General features: G+C 41.4%; 1 protein-coding gene and 1 long non-coding RNA gene across 4 annotated transcripts in view; one reads left to right on the top strand and one right to left on the bottom strand.

The window, feature by feature from the left end:
* Positions 1-19,942, top strand: part of cabin1 (calcineurin binding protein 1) — a 37,811-nt gene that overhangs the window by 7,107 nt on the left and 10,762 nt on the right. Inside the window, exons 15-34 of one of the 3 annotated variants that reach the window (XM_088299968.1) lie at positions 261-398; positions 493-681; positions 778-1,020; positions 1,126-1,279; positions 1,361-1,476; positions 1,564-1,731; positions 3,129-3,335; positions 3,802-3,947; positions 4,113-4,374; positions 4,530-4,700; positions 6,331-6,420; positions 6,518-6,678; positions 6,767-6,864; positions 9,366-9,431; positions 9,964-10,140; positions 10,359-10,753; positions 11,641-11,754; positions 17,288-17,451; positions 17,567-17,663; positions 17,731-18,405. In XM_088299968.1, coding sequence (XP_088156094.1) covers positions 261-398; positions 493-681; positions 778-1,020; positions 1,126-1,279; positions 1,361-1,476; positions 1,564-1,731; positions 3,129-3,335; positions 3,802-3,947; positions 4,113-4,374; positions 4,530-4,700; positions 6,331-6,420; positions 6,518-6,678; positions 6,767-6,864; positions 9,366-9,431; positions 9,964-10,140; positions 10,359-10,753; positions 11,641-11,754; positions 17,288-17,451; positions 17,567-17,663; positions 17,731-18,405 — 3,831 coding nt within the window. Of the gene's footprint in view, positions 1-260; positions 399-492; positions 682-777; positions 1,021-1,125; positions 1,280-1,360; positions 1,477-1,563; positions 1,732-3,128; positions 3,336-3,801; positions 3,948-4,112; positions 4,375-4,529; positions 4,701-6,330; positions 6,421-6,517; positions 6,679-6,766; positions 6,979-9,365; positions 9,432-9,963; positions 10,141-10,358; positions 10,754-11,640; positions 11,755-17,287; positions 17,452-17,566; positions 17,664-17,730; positions 18,406-19,942 lie in introns of all 3 variants that reach the window. The other 2 variants (XM_088299949.1, XM_088299958.1) reach the window with 2 other exon arrangements.
* LOC148344577 (uncharacterized) lies at positions 14,246-14,806 on the bottom strand. The gene is made up of 2 exons (XR_015844203.1): positions 14,580-14,806; positions 14,246-14,368 (listed from the first exon to the last, which is right to left on the bottom strand). It is a non-coding gene; the product is annotated as an uncharacterized LOC148344577 (long non-coding RNA).

Genomic DNA, 19,942 nt, shown 5'->3' with positions numbered 1-19,942 from the left:
TCTTTTAACTTTCAAATAGTCTTGCAATACAATTACAAATAGCGTTCCAATATAATACATCAGACACTGGTGGCGCAGCACTCTTGTTTTAAGTCTTTCTTTTTTTTTTTTTTTTTTCTCATCCATTAATGCTTCCCTGGTTAAGGGGTACTTGACTGCAAAAGAAACATTTCACTGGGGGTATCATTGAAAAAGGGCTGAGACATCATTTCAACTCACTGTTAACCAGGTTTGACCAGGAAGTTTGTCTCTCTTTTCAGGGAGACATGGAATTGGCTTTAGAGAGTTATGATGTCTGTACCGGGCTGTTAAAGAGCAAACACAAGCCTCCCGAATGGAGATTTTATACCATCAAACTACCTAATTTAAAGGTAGACGCAGCAATCTCTGTTGAAGAGGTATGTGTACTGGTTTATGACTCAAAGTATGTTTTCTTTTATCATTATAGTCATTGTTTCTTTAATCCCATTTTTCTTTTGTTTGTTTGACCAGATTGACAAACGACTGAAGTCTCTGGAGCGCTGTCAGTCATTGGAAGAAATCCAGCGTCTCTTTGAGTCTGCAGACTTTGAGTCAGTTGTGCGTTTGTTGCAACCCACTCTTAATTACAACAGCAGGAGTAAACATTTGGAGTTTGTTAGCTCAACACCAGAACGTCCTGCTCAGCTTCTGCTGCTGCAGGTCAGATGATGCTAAACTCTCAAGTCCACAATGAAAAGCCTTCTTCATGAAATGCTGAGATGTGATCTCATTCTCCTGTGTGTAATTCTGCCCCAGAATTCACTGTTAAGGCTCCAAGACTACCAGCAATGTCTGGAGACAAGTGAGATGGCTTTGAATGAAGCTCTGCAACAGCTCAACTCTTCTACAAGCAGCTGTCCACCTGTGAAGGAAGAATGGGTCAGTGCCATTACAAAGCTGTTGGAGGGCATCAATGTCTGCTTTACCAAAGACTCTGAGCTCCTTAGCAACATCACACACTTCGCCAGTATGGCTCGACTGGCAAACAATCTTATTCAGGTTAGAGGAGCATTGACTTGACTACTCATTATTACTTTAGAGAGTACAGACCCATTTATAGTAAGAGGCAGCGATGTTAATATATTTTTGTGTTTGTCTTTTCAGCTCATCGACTTGAGCATGACAATTTCAGACGATCCCAAAGAGCCTTATTTCTTCTCTGTGCTGCCATGGATTATTTTATATCACATCATCAAACACGAAGAAGCTGCTTTTGACGCTATGCTTCAACAACATATGTCTGTAGGGGATGATGAAGGTTTGTGGACATCTTGATTTCATTCTTATGCCTTCTTAACATTCTTGTTAGACTGAATGATGCTGTTAACATGACTTTTAGATGACTCAGACTCTCCAATGCTCCCATCCTCTCTTATGCTTCTGAACACCGCTCATGAGTATCTTGGACGTCGCTCCATGTGTTGCTGTTCAGATGGTTCACTGCTCAAGTTTTTCGTAAGCTTGGGCATACCTTCTAACAAGTGAATTAATTTGAATGTATAACCATGAGTGGGTTTGACAGCTATTTAATATTTCCCATAGGTTCAAGTTTTGGAAAAAGAATTTGCAACCACTGGCACTGCAAATAATATATGTCATCCCTACAAAGAGGAGTTGGAGATGGCTTTGGAACAGTGTTTTTTCTGTCTATATGCCTATCCTAGTAAGAAGAGCAAAGCCCGCTTCCTTGAAGACCACTCCTCTCCACAGGTCAGATTCATGCAAATGTATGGTCAGGTGTGACTTGCACAGTTCAGTTTCATACAACCTGTGAATGCTTTTGAATTATATTTTGCGACAGCACCATCTGATTCTTCTCAAAACACTGATGTAGATTGCAATTTAACAGAATCTTTGTATTCCCCTTAGCAAACCTGCTTGGCCAGGGAAATTAATTGAAAAGATGATCAAACGTGCCAAATATTTAGTTACAGAAACTGTAGCAGTGAAGGCCCATTATCTGAAAATAATAATTATAATTTGGTGAAGCAAAAGAACAGAGCGTATACAATATTTGTATATATCACAAAGATGCTTGCAATGTTATATGGAATATCAAGTACTGAACCATTGTCATGATTGTTTTGAAGCAACAATTCTGAATTTAAAATAATAAAAAAAAAAAAAAAGTACTGTGCGCTGCCATATTTATCGAATACGTGACCAGATAACCTGGCTAGAGACGTCGCGAGTGTGTGTGCGTGGGGGTGTGGGGGGGTGTGTGTGTGTGTGTGTGACAAACACACAATGAGTGTAGATGAAACCTACGCAAATGTTTCTAGCGTTAATCTTAAAAGGATTATGCCGCATCATTTGGCAGCGACACGGCCAAATAGTCCTCCTGGGAGATATCCTACTTTAGGTGAGGAATTGCAGTGTTGTAATGTTGTTTGCATTCACGAAACCCCACAACTGGCTGAGGGCCACCTTCTAAACAAAAACCACTAATAAAAACATGGACAGAAATGCTATTATTTTGAAGTTGGCTACTCAGCGCGCCGAATGCAGTCCACTGCAAGTAATGCACAGGAAGAACAGTCTGTCGGTTTTACTTTTTGACTGAAATTGCTTAATTATATACAAAAGTATATCCAGTAAGCCTTCATTTTAGTCCCTCTTCCTCCTTTGATATATTAATTCACATTCGTCAACAAGTCCAATGAATATTTTGTTGGTACCAATATCTGTTTAAAATGATTAACGGCTTATCACACTCTCATAATGTCACATGTGTGATTAGTGGCCAATATAGATGCTCCCATTCGATTGAAAATATTGCCATGAAAGTGCAATAAATCAAATTCAGTTTTTAGGCACTTTCCCAGCTGAACTATTTCCTATCAATCAAGCCAAGTATGTTAATTTTGGCCAAGATCCCTTTAGTTTGAAACTTGTCATTTGTGTGCTTGGGCACTGGGAGGTGCCATCGGGTAATGCAATGCCTTTGATTAAAACATTTGAACAAACTGTTCATCATGTGCTATTCCCATGTAAATCCAAGTACATTATAGTGCATTAAATATGCGTTCCTAGTGTCAGATGTGATAATGTAACTCATAATATTCAATATACTAATCTGGTCCTTGAAACTACGAAATGTGTTGCAGGTTGAGCTGCTGTGGAGTGACGCCCTTTTCATGTTCCAGTATTTTAAACCAAAGTCGCTGCCGGAGTTTGACAGCTACAAAACAAGCACCGTATCTGCAGATTTAGCAAATCTGTTGAGGAGGTTTTCAGGAATCGCCCCCCCAAGTGAGACGCCCACTCTCACTATGGATGAGGTTGCAGCCTACATTGAGGGCCTGACAAGAAAGGTCAGTTTGTGAGCCCACACTGAATTTATGGTCCAATATGAAACATTTATTTTAAATGATGGTGTAGTAAAATTGCTACAATATTGGCTGAATGAATTTCTTTTTATTATTGGTTAGCACATCCACCTCACATTTCTGAGGTCGTTGGTTCAAATCCCTTTCTTTTTGGAGTTTGCATTTTCTCCTTGTGCCTGCATGGGTTTTCTCCAGGTACTCTGTTTTCCTCCCACATTCCAAAAACCTGCTTGGTAGGTTAATTGGAGACTAAATTGTGCGTGGATGAATCGTGAGTCTGAATGGTTGTTATGTCTATATGTGCCCCGTGATTGGCTGGCAACCTGATCAGGTTGTACCCCACGTAGGGATTGGCTCCAGCACTCACGCGACCATAATAAGGATAAACAGTACAGATAATGAATGGATGGATTTAGTTTCCTCTCATGTTTTCAATTTGTTGCTTTTTAAGACCCCAAGCCTTCCCGAGGGGAGTCTTCCAGCCCCCCCGATTATTAATGAGGTCTACTACTTGCTGGCTGATTATCACTTCAAGAACAAGGAGCAGTCCAAAGCCATGAAGTTTTATATGCACGACATCTGTGTGTGTCCGAACAGGTAGGCAGTTTTGCGGCTGTCAATTATTGTCAAATGATAATTTTATTAATTTGAAGTCTAATAGTTTTATTATGTTGTAATAAATAGTATAAACTGAATACGATGACTTTTGTAGACTTTTGTCATCTTTGCTTGCACTGATGCTCATTGTGTGTTTGTGCAAAGGTTTGATTCCTGGGCAGGAATGGCCTTAGCCAGGGCCAGCCGTATTCAGGAGAAACTCAACTCCAATGAACTAAAAAGTGATGTCCCCATATGGAAACACTCACAGGCTGTGCTCAACTGCTTTAAGAGGGCCCTGGAGATAGACAGTTCCAACCTGTCACTCTGGATCGAGTATGGAACCATTTCATATGCTTTGCACTCCTTTGCTTCACGTCAGCTAAAGCAGTGGCGTGATGAGCTTCCACCAGAGGTGGTAAAACAGGTGAGGGTGGCGCATGTTAACAAGGTCTTTTCAGTTTTACAACGGAGATGTCACATCATGTCACTTGGATCTGCTTCTTCATATAAAGGCCTTGTCGAGATCTGTGGTAATGAGCTAATTAACATTTTAAAGCTCTGCTCTGTCTTTATTTTCAGATGGAGGAAAGGAGAGAATCCATGTTAGAGACTGCATCGCAATGTTTCCAAGGAGCTTCCCGCTGTGAGGGGGACAGTGATGAAGAAGAGTGGCTCATCCACTATATGCTGGGCAAGATCGCAGAGAAACGCAAACAGAACCCTGTGGAATATCTGAAGCTTTATAAAAAGGTAAGCCGCTCTGGAAACCTTACTTGTACAGTTTGACTGTCCAAGGACTTTTGAGTACGGTTGATCCACGCATACTTACGTATTCATGGATTTAAAAAAATGAATACAATTATAATTTATCGTTGGAAACATGTTGAATGTTTATGAAGGATCAACTATAGTGAATGATATTCGTGACAACAAGATCATGAGTTTCCAAAAAACGGCAGGTGCCAGTTTGTTATACAGGAAGTCTTACGGGTTCCATTCCTACGATGGTGATGTAATTTGAATTTCCGTGTAAGTAAGTCTGAATGCACCCTTTAATTCTCCCTAAATCTCAAAATAAATATACACTTATAAAATGAATTAAAATAAAAAATAAGGTACTGTACTTACCAACACTGCTGGGAAGTAGGGCCATGTTGTGAAAAAAGGTTTTTGTGTAAGCGTTCACATTGCATTATAAATGCGACCTTACATATGCCTCCCCAAAGTGATTCGCATGCGCGGAAAAGACAACGTCACTCATGACGTAGTGTTTACGGAAGTAAGCGTGTCGGGGTATTTCTACCGTGGAGTGATTCGATAGGGGGTAGAAATACCGTATTTGGGGGGAATGATGAGGGGAGGCTTTTCGATCTCTTTTCATGGAGACGTCACCAAAGATGACATCATGTCATTGCCGTGCGTAAATAACAAGTGGCTGAATCATTACTATCACCATACCTGTCCACTTTATGCTTCATGCTTCATTTAAGTGTAATATAATGTCAATATTGTTACTCAAAAAAAACTTTGCAGATTCGATCTCCCAGCTGCTAGCACACCACACGGAGCGCATTTTGGGCTCCGGATGACGTCAATGACGCATATATGTGAGCTGGCCGTTCAGGCTGCAGTTGCATTCCAAAAAAATTCCATATGTATCCAATCTAGGACCACATATGAAAGTGGCCCAAGTCAAATTTGAAAAAAAAAAAAAAACAGAATTGAGACATTCAAACTGTCATAAAATATAACATGAATAAATCAGATGCAGCAAAAAAATCCGATCTGGGTCGCGTTTGTCTGCAACCTAAAATGTCAAACGAGGAGGCTCAGCCGTCGTCAAATCGAACACGGCGTAGGTCGAGCTCGTCTTAACTTGAGGACTTTCTGTACACCCGTTTGAAGAATAATACTTATTCTATAATATTTGATAAACATGTCTGTATGGAAAACAAGGTAAATGTTATGAAAGTAACTGTTTAAATTATTCTTTTAAACTAGGATGCACTCTTGAGGAGATTGTTTGTTTCATAATCCACCTACAGAAACAAAGATTACTGCTTCTCTCCCCTCAAAAGATGTTATTTTTGTCTGTGTCTGTGTTATCCCAAGAGATAAAAAAAATATAGCATTAGTCATAGCACTGTTATGATGAAATCGTTGGAGGCAGGTGAACTTTGAAATTTCAAACACAATGTCGTGGAGGTCAGCAGCAGATTGGGGAGGTACGGGGTAGCTTTCTATGCAAGCATAGGGAATCGGTTATATAGCAATTATGACTTTCCTCATTCATACTAGAACCCATCTTGTCATTTCACTTATTTATTTTGTCACATCGCACTTTAGTGGTTTATTGAGTGTCATCTGTTTGAATTTAAAGGCAGCACACTTTCTGCATGAAGAGGCTGCCAGATATCCTCGTAAAATCCATTATCACAATCCACCTGACCTGGCTATGGAGGCCCTGGAGGTAAATCGCTCTTCAATAGATCTGAATTATGAGGTCCTCAATTTTGTAGTTTGAAAGCACTCTCATTTTAATGCGTTGTTAACTTTATTTGTTCCAGTTGCACTTCCGCCTCAGCGCCACCATCTTAAAGCTACTGCAGGCTAATGAGCCCAATCTGGACCATGAAGTCTTGTTCAATTTGCTGGTTGAGGCTGCTACAGGACCATTTGCCATAGGAGAAGAGAAGAGTATGCCCAGCATACCCAGGTCTAATGAAAAGTAAGTAATCCTATTGAAGGTCGCCCTTTAGGAATGATTAATTCTAGACTCTTTCCTCGTAAAAATATTGTTTCCTCATTCATTTCAGGGAGAAATCTACCTCTGTGATAGACGAAGACTTTAATAGTTCTTCGGTAGGAATAGGCAACATCCTCAGCTCTTCCTTTCCGTCAGTCGCCACTCCAGGTGTGACATCCCCTCTCTACGTGGCCACACCGTTTGACCACGATTACGCCAAACGCAAAACTCTCCGACGGCAGCAGTGGCAGCAGCAGCGGCATGAGGAACAGCAGGCTGATGGTACAGTCCCAGTCCTAGGCACTGTCTCTGGGCTTGGGCTCTTTGCCCTTTTTTTGCACTGGGCAGGAAGTCCACTGAGGAGTTCTCAGATTGATAATCACCATGTTGTGTGGCCTTGGTTTGAGTTACAATGGACCCTTTGCACTGGATAATTGGGATGTGGTGAAATGGGCAATATGGCTACAGTCTACTTGATTACGTACATTGCATCACCAAAACAGCGGTGATTTAAGATTTGCACACTGGCCGGAATGTGCGCATGCATGTGTGTGGCTTGTCACAGCTTTGTCCTTTTTGCTTTCCTTACCAGTTTGTCAGTTTGCTTTTCCTAATATGGTTGATCCATCAATGATTACAACCACAGTTTCAGTTGAAACAATTTCATTGGACCTGGAAACACTTGATTTGAAGCAGCATATAGGTAAAAAAAGCAACAAATACGGAAACCGATGGTTACAAAAAAAGCTATACATTAATGTGATAACGTGCAATAAAAACCTACAATCGACTGAAATAAATAAGGGAGATAATCGTGTAATAAATTAAAACTGACAAACATGTAAAAAGAACTTGTTTCTTAACCTTATATACCAAATTCATTTGAAGGTCTTTTTACTCACGCCGTGTCAATTCACGAGAATGTGACATTAATGAAACAGTCCCTGCCCGCTTTTCTTACTTTTACTTAAGAAAACCAAAGTGAGTAAATATTCCAAAATGACAACCTATTCATCATCTGCATGTACATGCTGAGTTCTGAGCTGATCTGGATCCCTTTCTTATCAAGAAGTTGAACTACAATGCTTTTACTCTTTGCTACGCTTCCTCTGATTGCTGCATCTTTTGCATATTAGCCATGGTGTACACAAGATTAAATGATTAAATCCATCGCTCTCAACAGTCAGGCAACTGGCGCAGTTCAATAGCCCGCTGTATTTGCTGGCAACGAGCTTGTGTCACTTTTTTCTTCACTTCCGGTGTGCTGATAATTATTTCGCCCAACATGGCACCCGTCTTTCATGGATTCATGATTCAATTTAATTTTTATTCCACAAACGCAATATTAATCACGGTGCCATTTGTACTTGTGCATACACTTAGAACGTATTCTTGATTCTTTATGGGTTTTGCGTCCCTTTTAACCGTATAAATCAATTGATTGGTGGTTGCGCCCTAAATTTCTCCTGACAGTTTGGGGAAACTTACAAGATCCTCACTGCTTGTAAGATTTTTAAACTTAATTATGCCATCCAGTTATGACAATGCATAGATAGTTTTGTACTTCTATATGAAATACATAGTTTAAGCAGACAAGCAACGTAATTAAAGGACATTTTGTCTCAAATGTTCCAATCTGAAAGGATCTTGTCCACTAGGAAAACTGTGGGGTAAAAGACTGATTTTACTTAATAATAAAAAAATATCTTCCCACACATCCCATGTTCCACATTAAGCTTGAATGTGCTTATAATGCAGCCATATTGCCCATGTTGCCAGTTTTGTCCTCCAGATTTTTTCCTTCCTCCCTACCTACCTGCCTGCTTCCTCTTTTGCCTGCTTGCTTTTACCACCTGCTTTGCCATTTATATATGCATGTAGTTCCAATGGGGTCACTGTCTTCAGTACTGACTCAACTCAGAACCTTAACACAATTCACCCTATCGTCTGGTGCTTGCGTTTGTTAGATTTCAGCGTGGGCTTTACTTGACTAAAAATCTTGACTCCCCGGAGATGCCTTGTCCTGTGTGATTCGCGTGTTCATCGCACTAATGGGACATTTGGAAATTCTTTCCAATTAGTGCAAATGAGCAAACTCAGAAACCAGTGGGTGGTCTGTTATTGGCAAAGAACTGAAACCCAAGTTATGGAAATGTGGCACACTATATGCGTGTTAGCCAATCTTTCTGCTTAAAGCACATTCCGGCGATAAGACTGTAAGGCCTGATTCAGACATCCAGTCATCATCAACATTGTCCTTTGTCTTTCCACAGTTATTTATTTCTTGATTGTTTTAACACAATCGATTTTAGATGTCCTATTAATAGTGAAATCTCAGCTCACGTTGACCACTTTAAAGATGTTGACAATCTAGATTCAGGCTCACAAGGAAAAGGGTAAAATTACTTGAACTAGAGAAACATTGTCTGGGAATAAGAATATGAATGTCTTCATTGTCAATGTTGCAAAGAAATTGAAATAATTCATTTATTGTCTGAATTGGGTTCTACAAAGGGATTGGCTTTTATGCCCCCATTTGTCAAAAATGTATGATTGATATTTATTTGTTTTGTAACCAACCTGCATTTTAAATGTAATGTATAAAATGCATTCAGAGGTACAGTTCTGCTTGATATTGTTGTAAAACCAGCTCCCCATATCTTCAACAGCCTCACCAGAGTTTGACCATGATTACTGCTTGCCCAGGTCTTCAATGTGGCTGGCTTCCCTGAATGGTACTGCTCTCCAAACCCACCAAACTCTCTCAGAGGCTATGTCTTCCGTCAGAAAACAGCTCTGTAATGAAGTGCATTCTTAACAGAGGCACCCATTTACACTGTTCTAACTTCAATGACTCACCTACAGTGCCATAAGATGTTTGCTGCTTACTCACGACTTTGAATCTTTTGAAAATTCCCGTGTGTGTTATCCTCCACTCCTCATTCGGTTATATACAGTTCTCTGCCAATGATTCTCCATATCTCTAATAACAATTTAGGGAAACCCTGACATAGATTTGGTCTCCTTTCCAACCCCGCCCACCCTTCCTAACACCCCTTGTGTTCCAACCTACTTGTATTGTGATTACGTACTTAAAATCTGTGTGACTCACTTTGGAAACAACGTACAGTATAGCACACTTCAATGAAAGACCCATATATAGCCCATTTTTAGGCAAAATGAGCTTGATATGCTTTTTTATGCTTTTCCATAGATCCACAGCCATTCAACTGGTGAAATTACTTGTGTTGTTTCTTGTTTTGGCAGAACGCAGTCAGGACAGCGAGGTGGTGATGCTTTCTGACTCCAACTCCACCCAGGATGCTTTCACCGATCCCACTAGCTCTCAAGACAGTAGCAACAAACCTGCCTGCGGGAAAGTCAGTTCGTCGTCTTCAGAGAGCACACCTGTGAAGGAAGGCCAACCTGCGTCTGAGGACACAGGTATACCAGGACTCAGATACTGACAGAAACTACACTATTACTAGCCTGAAAGAAATGTAGGAAAAATGTACGTACCTGTATTGGATATGCTCATTTGGTACATGCATCTTTCTTTTTTTTTTTAATAATAGTTCTCCTTCCATTTCACTGCTGTAGTCATCCTGAATTGGGTTGTTACAGGCTGTCTTCAGTGTTGTATTTGCTGCTCCCTACTTTAGAGTCACATGGAGATCAGACTGTCCCCCAGACAGAGGAAAATCTGGTTGAGGAAATTGTGGAAATGGTAGTGGTGACCCTCCCTGAGGCTTCAACTCCCAAAATCTCTGCAGATGTCTGCCTACCACCTGTGTTTGTACCAGCCACTCCTCCGAAAGCAGCTTCCTCTCAACACCCTGCTTCTCAAACCCCAGCCAACGAAGGCAAAAAGAAGCCAGAGCCTCCTGTCGAGTTGATCGAGGTACCCAAGGCCCTGCCTGCAGAACATGCCGACCAGAAAAAAATGCTGGTGGAAATGTGCGTCCGCTCTCTTTTCCTCTGCCTTGGGCGGTTTCCTCAACACTATAAGAGTCTCTACCGCCTGGCTTTCCTTTACACCAACAGCAAAACCCACCAGGTCAGTCAACTTAATTAATGACATGCTGCCTATTTTGTGCTAAGAAAAATCATATATTGTGATTTTCTGGATTTTTCTTTTTATTTATAGAGATTATCTCTCTCACAATGGACATGCACCCATGATTAAAATTTCAAACCCCTCCATCATTTCAACATGGGAGAACTTGCAATAGAGCAGAGTGTTCAAATACTTATTTTCCTCACTGTCTGTGTGTGTGTGTGTGTGTGTGTATGTGTATATATATATATATATATATATATATATATATATATATATATATATATATATATATATATATATATACAGCTAAACAGAATTAGTAACAATGTCAGCTGCAAAGGCAGTGTCATTTTCATCGCAATTTATGTTTGCATTGGATTTCATTCATTGCACTTTAGTTTCTGAAGAAGTCTATGTAAGCGCCAAATCTCAGTGGGTAGAGGTATGCGTGGGTTGAGAACCATGCTTTTTCAGCCAGTTTGGCACAGAGATGCTGTGCTCAGCCATACTGTAGGGGCACCTTTCTGTCTGTTTTCTGAGCCATTGTAATGGTAGCTATATCTTCACTAATTCACACATTTTTTCATTATTAATATTATTATTATATGTCCATTATTTATACAGTATTTTACTTTAGCTTTTCCCAGCTCTCTGCATCTTACGTTTCATGGTTGCGAAAGGCAATGTGGGCTTCCTTGACTGCAAATGAGTAGCATTTAGATTTTAACAGATGTTTACTCAACATCCAAGCAAACATCTATTATATACATTTATTCATCACGTCAATATACTGTTACGATGGAAGGCGATCTGCTTGATGGTAGTTTAATGTAGTGTTTATTAAAATGGAGACATGTTTTTTATTTATTTATTTATTACCACAGAACCTACAGTGGGCCCGAGATGTGTTGCTAGGAAGCAGTGTCCCATGGCAACAACAGAAGCACATGCCTGCACAAGGACTCTTCTGTGAAAGAAACAAGACAAACCTGTTCAATGTAAGTTTGGTCCATAGTACCTTTGTATGTTGTTTTTCCTGTGTCACTTCGTCACTGCATATTTCACATTAGCATTTTTGTACATATCATTTAACATTGAATCGTTTAACATTCATCCATAAAAATGGCAGGCTTAATATCTGGTCGTATGCGCTCAGAACAAAAGGAGTATAAACTTGCTTACTTTTGACTGATACGGAAGAAAGATCAATGTAACCACTCTGAATATTCATGAGACATGCTTTTTATATTTTAGTTTTTATTTTAGTTGCTGCATGAAAAGGGACAAATACTGCAAACACCTCTCAAGTTGATACAAGGAACAGCCACAATTTGTCTGAGGCAATGAATACTCTCTGACAGGGTGAAACAAAAGTAATTAACTTTTCCAAGCTTGCCAAGTTTGAAATTGCTTAATTTGATGCACTCCCTATCCCCCTTTCAAATGACATTTTTTAGCATATAAACAAATAGATCATTTAAAAAAAATTTCCAACATTGTGACCTTTTTACTTTTACTACACTACTGGGGAAAATAATTCTTTTAATGAGGGGAAGTAAAAATAAACAACTGATATACTGTAGTTGTTTTTCTTTTGCTGGAGCTGAGAAATTCTGAGCAGTTCCATCTTGATATGAAGTCAAATTTTCTTCATGCAGTTCTCGTATTGGATCTCGTGATGTTGCGCAGGTGTGTCTCACGCAGCATTAGATGAGTGTAACGTAACGCTTATGTTGGCAGCTAAGTCCCAATCTCAAGGGACGAGCTTGTAAAGCACTGATGTGTGTCCTCGTGACTTGTCGCTAATGATGTGCTCATGTGTTTGCTGTGAGTGGAGTACACTATTGGCATACCATTAGGGTTAGCCTTTTTTTTTTTTTTTTTACACCCGTGGCTCACATAATTCAGTTGGCTGCTCAGAAATCCGGCCTGAAAACAGATCATAAGCAGCTCTATAAATGGAATTTCTCAGTAGGTGATTGTTGAATGATCTGTCTTCACAAGACTTGTGTTGCTTCCCATGGAGTTTGCGTCTATCATCTGTTCTTACAGCTCTTCCACTGAATTGAAAAAGGAGCAGGAACAACTTTGGATTTGGTCCTGCTTACTTATTTCCACACAGAACCGACAATGTAAGCTCATAAGTCTGTATCTTGTACTGATCAGTTGTCTCCCCGTTTTTCGCCAGTTTATATCATCCTGGACATGGTAGTATGCGCTGTAGCTCTCAAACCCTTTCTGGTAACAGATTGCACCGGTGATGTGAGCCACGACTGAACAGGAGCTCTGCAGTGAGCTATCTCCCATTGTGTTCTCACAGAGCCCCTTTTTGGAAGCAAACCTGTCATCCTGGTATGCCAACTGTCAAAGCTTTAGTGTGTATTTCAAAGCAAGCACGATCATGACTAAATTATTGCAAATGTGTTTTCTTGAGTTCCTGAATTGTGCAAGTTTGAGTTACCTCACCTTTATTTCAAAGCGTTTGTGGAAGCCAGTCCCCAGCACCGACTTTGTACTTTTCTTACAGCTACACTTAAATCGGCATGGCTTGACAGGTTTACTGACATCCTGACGAGTCCTTACGCGTTTGTGTTTTCACAATACAAAGGTTTTGTTTTGGTGACTGAAACATAAAGTTAATGTGCAACTACTGCCACAAATTTCCGAACTCAACACGATGCACAACATATGACGTCGTGACATGTTTTGTTGAGTTTCCAATTTACGTCAGGATGGCCCACTTTTTCCACTACTGCACTATTGTGACTCTGAATGAACTAACGAGTTCTGTTTATAAAGTATGTTGGTTGTAAAATATGCATAGGTGTGGCTGTAATTGTCCATTCATTTTGATACAAATGATGTTCATCAAATAATTTAATGCTATGCTTCTATCAAATTATTCAAAATGTGACAGTTGGATTCATAATACGGTGCATCACTCGTTGGCGGTCCCTCTAACTTGTCTTTACTTGAACATAGCATCAGTGTGTTTTTGTCATATATTCTAACAGCATTGTTGAAATGTTTGTCCTTACACAACAGCACCGGTTTGGAGATATTGAGCTGTCAGCCCTGCCTGCTCACATTTGATTCACTTGTGACAAGTCTTAACCCATCTCCTCCTCCACTCAATCTTTACGCTCATGCATACGCACGCACACACAAAACTTGCATCGTCCACCCACATGAGCATTTACCCTCTCTCAAGCTCCAAATAAAGTGTGTCTTTCCACTCCCATTTTGAACACAAACGTCAATCTGAGGATAATGACAGTTTCACTTAAACTTTCCTAATAGGAGAAGCTTCCTGTAAAAATATTATGACAATGTTCCGCGTAGCAGTTACTCTTGAATTACTTCCCTCAGTTTGACGTATGACTCAAACATTTGTGTGTTCAGTTGCGCAGTGTGGTTTTCGTAGGTGGAGCTCCACTCAGGAGAACCGTGTTTTTTTTCTTTCTTAAGGGAGCGGTATTGAACAGTGAAAACATTTTTCTCATGTTTTTATTTGCATGTTCGTGGGCTAGCCCTCGCTGTCACTAAGGATTCCGCTGCCTCTCTTGGCTGTCTTCGGCTCAGCTTGACCTTTTCCAGCACTTTTTCCCCACTCTGCTCACACAGGAAACAGGATAAACAAGGTTATGCATGTGTAGTATGTTTATGGTGGCCATCTGGAGAGACACAGACAGTGTTGAAAGGAAGCAGGTGAGGGCTCTTGGCTGAGGAAATATTATGTATGCTGTGAATTCTTGCATCTTCAGGCAAGACTGTTCCTTATGTTTTTTTTCACATGGTCAATAATGAGTTTGTTTAGACAAACCTGTTCTTTGCCTTTCATGGTGCGCCAAGCTTTGCAGTGTGCATATCTGTTGTAGCACTCCATTCCTTTTTCAGCCAGTTTATGTTCTCATGTTCTTTTCCTGTTGCTCTGACTTCAGCATGATCATGCACTACCCCTCCCCCTGGCTGTTATTCGCTCCACTCATCTCCTCTCTGTGTTGCTCTTGTTCGGCTTCCTCATTACTCTCTCACTCCTCTGTTTGTGTGGGTGTGCAGTAATAGGCGGGACTTTCCGCTGCTCATATGTGATTGGCTGGCACAGACCTACAAGGGCTGGCTGTACACTGTGTATAGTGCAAGAGAAAGCACAGGTGGGGGGTGGGGGGAGAACTCCAGCAGGCTGGGGTCAGGGGAGAGTGGAGATGGAGTGCGTGGGTGTTTTTGTTTTGAGATGGCAGGAGAGGACCGAGTCTCCTGGTCTGTCAGCAGTGTCCTGAGCTCATAGGCCCTGACTTCTGTGCAGGCTTTCCTCTTGCCAAGGCAGCTACCATTCTACCTTTCTTCTTCTGTCGGTTCTACCGTGTGCAGCTGAGCTTCCCGCTTTTCCTCCTCTGCAGCTCTTGCTGCCCTCGCACCCAAATGCAGCCCACCCCCTTGCTCTCTGAGCATGAGCGTCTATTAGGGTGGAGGTGCTGCCAGGGATGCTGTCGCTGCTACTGCCTGCAAGAATCCTTCCAAAAAATACCAGCATAGGAAGCGAGGAATAGCCTTCTTTGGTGATGGTGAGTTGCTTTCTGTCAGACTTTTGGAAGGAAAAAAAACGACTTTAGTCGTGGTGTTTTTTTTGAGACTTTGGAGTTGTGATTAGTGAGAGCGGATGCAAAGCAAATATGTCTCAAGATCGTAATTCTTTCTTGTAAGGCTCAAGACGACAAACGGTACCATGCACCTGCCAATTGTCCGTAGCTTCGGCAGGTAACGGCCAGCTTGATTTAAAAACATAGTTCCCTCCTCAAGTTACACATAGCTGGCTGGCAGGATGCTGATGTCGTAATTGCTAAACTGCAGCATTTGCCACTGGTTGCTATTAGCTACATGACCACCCAACTTTTCTCTTGTTGTACCAGCTGATACGTGTGTCCAGGAGGATGTGACAAGACGTGCAAAGTTTCTTTGTGAAAGTATAAGTGTTGCATTTAACTCACACATTCACAAAGCATGAGGGCAGCTTGCTGTATTTCTAATTTTTGTCACGCTCAGACAGTGAGCTACCAGTGTTGTTGCTCGTAATGTATACTTAACACGTTCTACACACTAGGCATGTTCTCTTTGGTCTCTGCCATTGTTGTCTGATGTATTCACCCCAACAGAGCTGTCCTCCTACTGGCACTTGTTATATTTTCTCCTGAAAAAGATGCTTAAAATCATTTCACTCTTACAAATCTGCTTTAGCTGTTGTGTTCCAGAATAATCTGTGCAAAGCCGTGGCTTTGCATTACCCAAAACAGATTTGCGTTGATGATGGTTCTCTGAACAATCCTCATCCATTAGAGATGCTGTTCAAAGTGTCCTTAGTATACTTAGTATCCTGCGTGCTTGTAATGTGAGCAGGGAACACTTGACCATGCTCATCATACTTCCTTATTGAAGGCTAGAGTGAGTTCAGCCTTGGCAAACATCGTTGGCACTGCAGATTCAATTCTATGGTTAGTTGATGCCCCAAAGAATGTGTGAAGATTAAATCAGGCATAAAATTCACACCTACTGGGCCTAGCTGCTATATATGATCGGGTTTAAAATACAATCATACAGTGTGCATTTTTGGTGCTGGCTTTGTTACTTTGTTTGGTAGGTGACAAGTTTGTCTTTAGATACGTATTATTGTTTGATAGGTTTCCCTCGTCACGCTTTCACGCTTCATTTCCCTCCAGAGTCTTAGAAAATGCCATCTGACCATCTGGAGCTGTCTGTTCAGAGGACCACCAGGCTCCCAAGTGCTCCATGAGCCGATAGAGCCATCACATTTGTTGTGTTCCATCCTGATCTGAAAGTCTTTGTTTTTGTCTCGCACACATTTTCGCCCGCCAAAATATGTGCTCTGTGCAGCGTGCTTCCTGACTGTAACTTAAGTCGCCATCTGCACTTGCATCGATTAAAAAAAAAAGGAAAAATGTTCGTTTGGATAGGAGTAGGCCCATTTTGCTTGCCAAGCAGACACATGTTTGCTGAAAAGGTGCGTCCGTACATCATGGGAGAGAGAATGGCCTATGTTTGTCGGCCGCCATTCTGTGGCTGTGTTGCACCGCTTGGCCACAGCTGAGAACTAATGAGGCTTCCTATCATGTGTGCCCTGAGAAAACACTATGTGCCTCCCTCCCACCTCCTTCATGTCCAGGCAGTTTGCAAGATCTCCCCTGCAGCCTTTCCATCCCTCATTAGTGCTTCTTGAATGCCATATTTTTTACTCACACTTAATTCTGTTACTTTCTGCTCTGTTGCATCTTTCCTTTCAAATATTCTCCTTGCTAATTGTTTCCTTACACACTACATCCCCCTCAAAGTCTTTACTGTTGTAAAGCCACTAGTTGCGTCAAGGATCCTCCCTCTAAACATTGTTTGTTCCTTGTTTATGTCCACTATGTTTTCAAATAAAGCCGCAGTTTATCATACAAAACAGTAGTTATTTGTCGCACAGTCACAAATTACTGCTCTTGCTGCTCTTTGTTGCAATTTCCTTTCCACCCCCAGGGCATCTGGCGTATTCCAGTAGATGAGATTGATCGCCCAGGAAGTTTTGCATCTCATATGAACCGATCCATTGTCCTCTTGCTGGAGGTGCTATCACAGCTTAAAGATCACGACACCTTGCTGAAAGTGTCTTTCATGCTGCAGAGAACCCCCGACCAGGGAAAGTAAGAGCCAGTTTCCTCTAGCACTCTTTGTTTGCTTTTGACTTTATGCATATTTATTTCTTCTGTCATCTCTCCTCCCCACTGACTTCCTTCTCTCCTCCTTAAATCCATCAAGAAAATATTTACGCGATGTTGATCGCCAGGTTTTGGCCAAGAGAGCATTTTTCCTCAATGTAAAAGTCCTGGAGGACAATCTGAACAGTCTCAGTGGGGTAAGAAAACTGTATTTCCTTAAACCCTCCTTTTGCTGGTCGTTGCTATAATTCTTTTGTCTTTCAGGTGCAGCTTCCCAAAGCAGCGACCCCCTCCATGGGGGAGATGACAACAACGGCCGCATGCACCAGGCCGAGTTCAGAGGACAGCAAACATGCGCTGCCCAAGAAGCCGGTGCTCACAGAGGGGACTTGTACCACCGACACAGGACGCAAGGAAGGCTCTCTACCACAAATTCCTCCGCTCACACCATCCGCAGACAAAGGTGGCAAGGTCGAGCATCAACCTGGAAAGGTGGAAGCTGTTGGGAGTGAGGGGCACAGAACAGGGCCAGAGGAGCCAATGGATTTGGAATCTGGCCATTGGAGGAGACCATCAACAACCACAGATACTCAAGACAGGGAAACGGAGGCACAGATCTCTCTGGGTGTAATCGAGCCCCAGCAAAAAGTGGCTGAGAACAGTCGGACATCAGAGCTGTCTCTTGAGGAGCTAAGTATTAGTTCCAGGCAGCAGCAGCTTCAGTCTTCGGCAAGCAAGGGCACATTGACAGCTAGCAGCACTGATCAAGGTTTACTACGAAGACCCAGCCGAAAAAGGAAACTTTTAGAGGATGTAGAGTCTGGAAAAACTCTACTACTTGATGCCTACAGAGTTTGGCAACAAGGGCAGAAAGTTATGACCTATGACCTAGGTCGCATTGAGAAGATCATGTCAGAGACATACATGCTCATAAAACAGGTGAATGTCCTTCCAGTGTGCCACACAATGCATTCCCGCTGCACACACATTCAGTGCGTTGCTCCTGCTATAATTCTTTCAGATTCTGCAAAGTCATGTTAGCTTTTATGACTTTTTAGATTAAATTACTCTTCACGAGCACTTCTTCTCGTAGCCAATCCCTATAAAACACTTTCCAATTCATCGTTTTTGAACAATGTAACGGATTTGAGTAATTGTTCTCTTTTGGATTTGTTATTGTTGTTCCTGCTGATACAAGTCAAGGGGCTTGTGACTTTGGGAGAGGACTAATTTATATCTACATTTTTGTTGTTGGATACTATGCTCCACGTGCCAAAAATGTGCATATTGAGTTAATTGAAGACTTTTTTTTATAGATGTTTGATACAGCGATAGGTCCAGATCATCTGAGACTCTAGAGGACAAGCGGCATAGATAATCTATGGGTGGAAGTGGGAGGGCTCGAATGTATAGTGTAGTCATGGAGAGAAACAAATAAAAAGTGTTTTATAAGGAACAACAAAAACAAATTCTGCCTAATCACAACTGGACCCATCCAGCGAGGATGTACTGTATCATGTTTGAATGTTACACGTCTGACTGTACAATACTCGGGCTGTAAAACAGCCCGAACAAGCTTATTGAGCTGCAGATCAATGTCGGCCGGCCCCACAGAAATGATTGCGTCATTGCCACAGCACTGGAGTGGGAAGGCAATAGCCAGAAGGGAGAGAGACGACGATGAGAACAACTAACTTGAGCAAGATTTTCTATCTCTCACAAGCTCGAGTGGGCACAGCAAGCAGCACCATCCAGTAGTACCAGGCGGCCACTTTTGATTTTAAAAAACATATACTATGACAAACCACCCAAACTTTGAGCTCTTATTTTCCCTGTCACATTGTTATAACGCCAAACAGACTTCTTCTGCATCTTTTTCTTCTCCATATTTTCAATGTTTCTTCTTTTCGTGGCTCTATTTAATGTGCTCATTTTGAGTGTTTTGGTTTCAACCTGCAAAGGAAATCTTATCCGTTGTAGTCAGACCATTGTCCCATATTTAAAATGGCAAATCTATGCGAAGAGGTGCTGCATGTATTTTAGGAAAATTAGTACAAATTATTTTTGAAGTGGTTGAATACACAATCAAATGTAATTTGTTTGGAGCTATTTGTTTTATTTCATCTGACATAAGCTACTGTAATATGACAGTACAAATATTTGAAACTATCAATAGTAGAGGTACACCCTCATTGATGAATAGAAAGTATTGGCAACATCAGACACACTTTTGGGGTATTGCTCATCAGCTCCATCAAACAGCCTGCTGGAAGGAACATTAGAGCAGTTTGATCACCATTAGCGCTAATTGTACCATGTTTTGCTGTAGCCGAACACAACGCCCACATGCTAAGCATCCACTCATAGCAACCGCTGCAAACAGCGCCTAACTCCTTTGCTTCTCCAATCGATCTCCTATTGTGACTCAAATATAGAACTGGAAATCCGTTGTAGGATTGTATTTTGGCCATTTGAC

This window comes from Idiotropiscis lumnitzeri, chromosome 1, assembly GCF_059441095.1.
Source record: "Idiotropiscis lumnitzeri isolate Australia: NSW breed Sydney's pygmy pipehorse chromosome 1, RoL_Ilum_1.0, whole genome shotgun sequence".
Taxonomy (NCBI): domain Eukaryota; kingdom Metazoa; phylum Chordata; class Actinopteri; order Syngnathiformes; family Syngnathidae; genus Idiotropiscis; species Idiotropiscis lumnitzeri.
This window is presented reverse-complemented; position numbering and strand designations above follow the sequence as displayed.